General features: G+C 39.2%; 2 protein-coding genes across 2 annotated transcripts; one reads left to right on the forward strand and one right to left on the reverse strand.

Annotated features, from left to right (window-relative positions):
• The first annotated feature begins 325 nt into the window (after nucleotides 1-325).
• On the forward strand, nucleotides 326-4,316 carry EMB3003 (2-oxoacid dehydrogenases acyltransferase family protein). Its single transcript, XM_007019892.3, has 6 exons — nucleotides 326-1,450; nucleotides 2,016-2,207; nucleotides 2,294-2,381; nucleotides 3,563-3,633; nucleotides 3,757-3,840; nucleotides 3,994-4,316. The coding sequence occupies exons 1-6, from the start codon at nucleotides 575-577 to the stop codon at nucleotides 4,096-4,098; spliced, it is 1,416 nt and encodes a 471-aa protein (XP_007019954.1). The 5' UTR covers nucleotides 326-574; the 3' UTR covers nucleotides 4,099-4,316.
• Nucleotides 4,317-4,660: 344 nt separating this feature from the next.
• LOC18592931 (leucine-rich repeat transmembrane protein kinase family protein) lies at nucleotides 4,661-8,243 on the reverse strand. The gene is made up of 2 exons (XM_007019894.3): nucleotides 5,495-8,243; nucleotides 4,661-5,343 (listed from the first exon to the last, which is right to left on the reverse strand). Exons 1-2 carry the CDS (start codon nucleotides 7,968-7,970, stop codon nucleotides 5,036-5,038), a joined length of 2,784 nt encoding a protein of 927 aa, XP_007019956.3. The 5' UTR covers nucleotides 7,971-8,243; the 3' UTR covers nucleotides 4,661-5,035.
• Nucleotides 8,244-8,560: the final 317 nt, after the last annotated feature.

The raw sequence follows: 8,560 nt of genomic DNA on the forward strand, positions 1-8,560 counted from the left end.
TTTAATATTAAAAATTATTATTTATAATCGAGTTTGGATAATAAGTACTTTAAGACCACTCCTTGAATCCTATTCAAAGCGGTAACATGTAATAATTTTACTATTTAAATCTTATTCGAATCCAATTACAAGATATCATAATTTTATTTAATCGGATTGTGCAATGTCGGGTACCCATTGAGGTTTGGTAAGAACGTGAAATGGAAAACTAATTGGGAGAATTGCACAAATAAAGCAAAATAGTGAGAAAAGGTGCAAATTTCATTGTGTACTGGCTGAATTAGTAAAAGAAGAAAGACACCAAACAAAACCAAACCCAAACCCAAACCCAAACCCAAACCATAAAACAACATATACGAGTCACTGAGTCAGCATCACTTTCACCGGTAAGTTGGTTGATTCCTCAGCCGCTTCTCTCTTCGTTTCGATGTTTTCAAGGAAACTCACTTTAACCCCATCATCAACATAACTCAGCTAACAACAACAGCTACTTCCCCAAGAACCCATAGCCTGAATTCCTCCCATTAGTCATTTCCTCCCTCAAAACAAGGAACCCAATTCTCTTTTTCCAGCAATGGCTCATATTCTCCAAACTTCTTTCCTTCCCTTCACTTCCTCCCTTCGCAGGACACCCGTTTCGGGTCCCAAAGGGAAGCCCCAAGCCCTTCAAGTTAAGGCGAAGATCCGAGAGATTTTCATGCCGGCATTGAGCTCAACGATGACGGAAGGTAAGATCGTTTCGTGGACCAAGTCCGAAGGAGAGAAGCTCTCGAAAGGAGAGAGTGTCGTGGTTGTGGAATCTGACAAGGCTGACATGGACGTCGAGAGTTTCCATGATGGGTTCCTCGCAGCCATCATGGTGGAGGAAGGCGGCGTCGCTCCCGTCGGCTCTGCCATCGCCCTCCTGGCTGAGACTGAAGATGAGATCGCTGAAGCTAAAGCCAAATCACAATCTTCCTCCAGCAGCAGTGCTCAGGTTCTAGAGGAGAAACCACAGGAGAAGGAAGAGGTGGCGCCGGCAGTTCCGGCGGCTGCTCCTGTGGCTCCCGCAGTTTGGAGCCCAAAGGCTGTAGCTGTGGGGTCCGCGGTGCATCCCGCGTCTGAGGGGGGTAAAAGGATAGTGGCGTCACCATATGCGAAAAAATTGGCAAAGGAATTGAAGGTGGATTTGGTGGCATTGGTGGGGACTGGACCAATGGGGAGGATTGTGGCTAAGGACGTCGAGGCTGCGGCGGCAGCAGGTGTGGTGGCTGCTTCTGAGTCGGCCCCACTGCCTGCTTCTCCGGAAAAGGCAGCTCCAGTGGCTCCTGAGATTGAATTGGGGACGGTGGTTCCTTTTACTACAATGCAGGGTGCTGTCAGTAGGAATATGGTTGAGAGTTTGTCTGTGCCTACTTTCAGAGTTGGGTACACCATCACCACAAATGCACTTGATGCCTTGTACAAGAAGGTAACGATGGTTTTATTAAGGTGTTATAAAATGATATAATTTCTTGAAATTTATATTCTTTTGAGTCTTTTTATAAATTGATGAGGCAATGGATAGTATGCATAAGAGATTGCATTTGGTTCAATGTGGTGAATTCTCTGGAGGTTTCAGAAGTGATTATGCTATATAGAAGTCAGTGATATTGTATAACTTGGTAAAATTTTAAGCATTCTTAGGAAGCTTGATGCTTCTTATTGAGAAACTAGCTTTTCCTTTGGAGACTGGTTAATTGATGGTCATAGGTGCAAGATTAAGAGGTTTGTCTTGACATCCTTTGTTACAATTGACCTGTGGGCAAAAATATGCCGTATGCCCGAAACTTGCTTGCAGAAAAAGAAACTTTTCCTAATTTTGGATCTTTAGAATTTTTTTCTGGGACATTTTGCCCAAGAAGATGTTAATTTTCTACATCTGTCAATATAAGGTAGATGGAAGGTACTGTTGTGTTGTATTGTAATTATTGACATGTTTTGCTTTTGTTTATTTGTGAATATTGGTTAATATAAGTTGTGTTTATTTTGTTTAGATCAAGTCCAAGGGGGTAACAATGACAGCATTGCTTGCAAAGGCAACAGCACTAGCATTGGTTCAACATCCTGTAGTTAATTCCTGCTGTAGGGATGGCAACAGCTTTACATTTAATAGTAGCATCAATATTGCTGTTGCTGTAGCTATAGATGGTGGTTTGATTACACCAGTTCTGCAGGATGCTGATAAGGTTCTTGTTATTCTACCTTTGGCTGCCTATTTTTTTGTGATATAGTTGTAACAACGTCGTTAGGGGTTTATTTCATTGCCTTTCAGGTTGACATTTATACATTGTCAAGAAAGTGGAAGGAGTTGGTTGATAAGGCCAGGGCCAAGCAACTGCAACCTCATGAATATAATACAGGTAGGCCATTTTGTGTCAATATTCTCATCAAATTGAGCAAGGAGTTCCTTTAATAGAAACTTGATGATATAATATTCATCTTGTTTGCTTTGTGGACTTATGCTGGAATTTATTTTGGTACCATGCTTTTTGTGTATCTTATATGTTGATTTGAAATGCTTATGTTTGATGAAAATTTCAATAGGAGGGAGAAGTTTGTCAATAATTATTGGAAATATTAGTTAAGAAGGTGAAGAATAAGCAGAAAATGTTAGTGCAATTATTAAGTGTTAATAATGCTAGTAAAAAATCATGGGGAGAAAACAAATTGTTTGTTGATGGGTGTTTATATACTTTTTTCACCGGGGCAGTTCAATGTGTATTCCAAATTAATGTAACAATCTGTTAGGGTCTTAAATTTCCCACGCATGTAACTCAGAAATGTTTGGAAGTTTCTTTATAAAATTAAACTTCAGTTGCAAATCCAAGAAGATTATAAGAAGCTATCACATCTCTATTAATTTTCGGACCAGAGAGTTAGCTGGTAGACCACCAATATATGGGGTTTCTATCTCTTTTGGGCTTCATTTTGTGGATTTCTTTGGTGTAGCATAAATAGCACCTTAATTTACAAATTCAAACATTCAAGTTTGGTCTATATATGTTGCTATATAATGTACCAATTTTGCAATTAAAGTTATTCCTTGCTTTTTCCTTTGTGTCTGATGAATGACATAGTTATTATACCCAGTTGGACATTTTGACTTTCTCAGAATTCTAGACTAAGCAATGAATGAGTAGAGACGTTTGAGTTTCTAGGATACAAAATTTCCAATTCAAAGATATTTTGATGTATCTTGAAACTTAAAATTCAATTGACATAAAGTGACTACACAAACTCAACAGAGAGTGAGTAGTTCCCATGAGGTCAATTGCCCTTTTTTTTTTCTTTTGATTGGTTAGTTTTTTAGTAAATTGGTTAAGTTTTAAATTGAGCTTGTCATAAACCATTGGCAAATTTTTTTGGTTGATATATAATTGCTGCAATATAGGGTCTATGATTGCAGAAAATTTTCTGTTTAAAAGAACTCATAATTAATATATGGTTTCTGGCCTAATATCCTATCAACATTTCTGAAGTGTTTTCTTAATCTGATTTTTGTTGTATATTTTCTTGTTGATGTTGTTTTCTCCTTTTGCAGGTACTTTCACCTTGTCTAACCTTGGGATGTTTGGTGTGGACCGATTTGATGCCATTCTGCCACCTGGAACTGTAAGTGTTCTTTCTTAATTATTAATATTTTTTCATTTGCAGTATTCTTGGCCTAACTCCTGAGAGGCTGGTAGGACCTGCTGGATTAAACTGTATACTAATCATGTGGCTGTTTTTATGCAGGGAGCAATTATGGCTGTTGGAGCTTCTCTGCCTACTGTTGTTGCTAGCAAGGATGGCCGTATTGGCATGCAGAACCAGATGCAGGTAACATACATCTTTCTTCTCTAATTATGAGTTGCGGTCCTAATAAAAAAAAGGAGAAAATGACTGTTTGTTATGTTCTTTTTTCAGATTATTATTTTTTAATAGCCAGTATTAGAATAAAAGCACTTACTTTGGAACTTTAAACTATTGCAGGTAAATGTTACAGCAGATCATCGTGTCATCTATGGTGCTGATCTAGCTTCATTCTTGCAAACCCTTGCCAAGATTATTGAGGATCCCAAAGATCTTACCTTCTAGTCCAAACGTCCCTCTTGTGCAATGAGGTCCCCATGGCCATACTATTGTTAGATTATTGTCTTGTAGCAAGCTCCCAAGGTTCATATTTTTCAAATCTTCTATACATGAGATACAAAATTAGTGGCCAATGACAATCCGTTTGGGTTTCATTGGAGAACAGGAAGAGAATTTCCAAGAGCAACGGTTATTTCAATTTATTCGGGTTCTATTTTCTTTTAGTTGAGCCTTTTTATTATTACTATTAATTTGTTAACTTGACTGTTTCCATGAACCATGTTCATCAACATGCTGTCAACTAAATTTTGGCTGTTTTAATCATTGTTGTATCAATAAAGTTCTCTTGTTTGATTTCTATCCTTTGTATGCCCTCATTAGTCAAGCTAGGAGAAGGGGGTGAGAATGACGGACTGAGTGAACCCAAATGTTTGCATTATTTCTTGTACTTGCTGCTGATTCTTAGGGCATACAATATCTGCACTGTTTCTTCTTTCTTTCCTTCTTGATTGACTTCCGATAGGCTGTGTTTGAGTTACTCAGAATTAAATGAACAAAACAAAAACCAGAACAATCAGAACAGGGGCTTTGACTGCTGTTTATAACTGAGTTTACAGGTCTTTGTGTGACAATACTATTATATTACATATGAGAATGCATTCAAAGCTAACCATTTCTACATGCAGGTTACCTTCCAAGGGCTGCCATACCCTTGTGTGACAATTCTATTCTATTACATATGAGAATGCATTCAAAACAAACCATACTATTTTATTACATATGATAATACATTCAAAACAAACCGTTTCTACATGCAGGTTGCCTTCCGAGGGCAGCCATAGCCTTGTGTGACAAAACTAGTTTTCTTCTATCTATCTGTAATTTGTATGAAACAACAAACTCAGTAGCTAATCAAGGATACAATACAAAGTCCGAGGTGGAATTATCTTGCATTGAGGAGCATCCTTAGCACGCTCTTCATTTTGGGCCTTGTCTCTGGTGAAACACAAACACAAGCAAGAGCAACTTTCAAGACTGCAAGCATCTGGTTTCTGATCACCAATGATGCCCTACTGATACTAAAATCAAGGATGTGATCCCTCTTATCCGGCCGCACTGAGTTACTCAATACCCACTTGGCTAACTCAGTTCCCTCACTAACTGCGGGTTTTCCTGTCAGCAATTCCAGCAGTATAACTCCAAAGCTATAAATGTTTCCAGCCATTGTTACCCTCATTGTATAAGCATACTCTACAAACCACCAAGAATTGAAATGAAAAGGATTAGGACTACAGAGTGCTGCATGTTTAAAGGAAGTATATATTTTTCATCTATGTTAAGCAACAGAACATATGGCAGTAATAAAAATACAAGTAAAAGCATGCATGTCAGAGTTCTTCACCTGGAGGAATATAGCCTACAGAACCGGCAACTGTGGAAAGGCTTCCAGAGCTCTTGGATGGATCGATTACTTTACAAAGCTCAATGTCTCCAACTTGTGGCTCCTTCAAAGACTTAAGCACAATGCTTCTGCTTGAAAGGTCAAGGAGGAGAATCGGACTTGAAGCACATCCATGCAGAAAAGCAAGACCTTGAGCTACTCCAACTGCTATACTGTAACGGCTTGCCCAATCCAAAGAATTTTTCAAGCTGCCATGAAGGATATCATAGAGGGTACCCTTAGGGGCAAATTCATAGAATAGATATGCACTATCAACTGTCAATACATAGGCCAAAGGAATCATGACATTTGAATTGCTTAGCTTCCCCAACACCTCTAGCTCTTGCTCAAATTTATCATGGCTGCCCAATTGGAATATCTTGTCACTCCAGTTAAGCTTCTTGACGTAATAGCTAGCTCCTGATGGCATGATAGCTTTGTAATAGGTGGAAAACCTGGTTTTCAGAACAACTTTTGCTGGATTGGCAACCACTTCCATGGCTTTGGCAAAGTCAATATTTGATCTATGGATTCCATTTGCTGTCAAAAAGTTACCTTGCATAATCCGAGGAGGAGAAAGTTCTTGCCATGATTGTGTTTGGGCATCTTTAACCTTGTACAAGTGTCTTGAGATCAGTAGGAAAATAACTGCAACTACCCCTACAGCAAGAGCAGCTGCTGCAAGTGTAATGACAATTGTCACAGCAATTTGTTTTCTCTTGCTACTTGACACTGGATAATTTGTTGTTGCATTTTTAAGTCCTGGATTTCCACTTGTATTGACTGAAACATGTTGACTGAACTTGGGAATAACTCCGTATAGCATATTATTGGAAAGTATTAGCTCTGTCAGTGAAGACAAGCCAAGCAGGAAATCAGGAATTTCACCTGAGAATTTGTTGTTAGAGAGATCCAAAATTTCCAAACTATCCAGTCCAGAAAGAGCCTTTGGAATGGGTCCTTCAAAGAGGTTCGAACTGAGGTTCAAAGAAATCTGCAAATTTAGTGGCATAGAGGGAATCTTGCCACTCAATTTATTTTCTCCAAGCTGGATTTCTAGCAGAGAATTCAAGTTGCTAATTTGATCAGGTATAGGACCAGTGAGATTGTTGCCTTGCAAGTTCAAGTTAACAAGATTTCTAAAATTTGAAATTGACGAAGGTATGATGCCATTGAGCGAATTCCAGCTGATATTAAGTACGGATAACATTCGCAATTGGCCAATTTGACTTGGGATTTCACCACCAACCTTGTTGAGTTGCAGTTTCAGAACCTGAAGGTTAGTAAGATTAAACAGCTCCACCGGCAATGTTCCATTCAGCTGATTCTGAGCCAAGTTCAAGAGTGCCAACTTCGAGCAAGAACCGATTTCTGGAGGTATCATTCCAGTAAAGCTGTTTGTTTCCAACTCCAAATACATCAAATTCTTAAGTGATGCAAAATCTATTGAAGAGATAGGGCCACTGAGTGAATTGCTACCCAATCTTAACCTGATCAAACTTGAAGACATTCTTCCAGGTATTGGTCCCTCCAACCTATTATAAGACAAATCCACGGTCTGCAAGTTTGATGGTGACAGAAAGTCCCATGGAATTCCCCCAATTAAATTATTATAACTAAGATCTAAAATACTGAGAAATTTTGTGATATTACTAGGAATTGAACCAACAAATTTGTTTTGATTGGCTGAAAACCTCCGCAGCGTTGTGATACTTGAAAGGGTTGCAGGGATCAACCCTGTCAACTTATTGGAAGATAGAATGAGGACTTGCAACTTGGTGAGGTTCCCAATACTTGCAGGAATTTGTCCACTGAGGCTATTAAAACTAAGATCAATCCGGACCAAATTCTGATAGATTCCAATTTCAGTTGGTATTGGACCTGAGAAGTTATTCTTAGAAAGCACAAGACCCAATATTTTGAGTGCACTCAAATCATTTAACTGAGAATTAATACTCCCACTCAAAGAATTGAAAGAAAAATCCAAGGATTCCAATCCAACAAATTTATGAAAAGTAGGCAAAGAACCAACCAACTTGTTGTTGCTAAAGTCCAAGCTCTTTAACCCATCAATCCTTCCACAACTATTGAAAAACTCATCAGGGATTGACACCAAAAAGTTGTTTGACAAGTTAAGATACTGCAGAGAATCAATCTGGCAAAACATAGGTAGAAATTTAGAGGTAGAGAGACCAAACCCGGATAAAGAAAGAGAGACTATGGAGTTGTTGAGGGGGATGTTGCATGTAACTCCTTTCCAACGGCACGGGTTCGGCTCTTTTGTAGAATTCCAAGGTGAACTTGGGATGTCAAGCTGCTGAGAAATATTGATCATTATGTTCGTCTGGTTTGAAGTTAGTTGACAGAAGACCAAAGGGTATAAACAGAAGAAGAAATTTATGAGCAGATAAAGGCTGTAAATGGTGCAACTCCTCATTGTAGAGAAGACTATTCACCAAGCTCTCCTTGTCAGGATTCAGAAGGGGAAGAAAGGAGCCAGAAGAGTAAGGAAAAGAGCAGAGAAGAGAATAAAAGGGGATGGGATTAGAATAACATGACAGACAGACAGAGATATTGGTGGCTTGGTGATGGGATTTGCGTTTTTCAAAGTGGAAATTCATGGGAAAGAGGGAAAAGAAAAGAAAGATGTTTGTTCTGGGCGTGTTGGGAGTGGAGTTGACTGCAAATACAGCGCAATATGAAATGGGGACGGACTGACTGACAACGGCCATTGCAGTGTTGGTTTGGTGCGTGTGGGAGAGGGTTGCTGTCATTTCTTTGTGACTTTCTGTTTGATGACTTTGACTCTCACACTCACACATTGGTCTTCGCATGGAAGTTAAATAATATGGGAAAGAACAACAATTCAAAGTCTGTGTGTGGGGGTGGAGGGGAGGGGGAGCCATTGGCGGAAGAAGAGCCCACTTTTGAATGCTACAGCCTGCAATTAGGAAAAACGCGTTTCAAAGACTTTTTGGTTTAGGAGTCCTGCTTACGGCCTAGACCTTGGTCAATCTTGTACCTTTT

The sequence above is a fragment of the Theobroma cacao genome, chromosome 8, assembly GCF_053813885.1.
Source record: "Theobroma cacao isolate CCN51 chromosome 8, ASM5381388v1, whole genome shotgun sequence".
Classification (NCBI taxonomy): domain Eukaryota; kingdom Viridiplantae; phylum Streptophyta; class Magnoliopsida; order Malvales; family Malvaceae; genus Theobroma; species Theobroma cacao.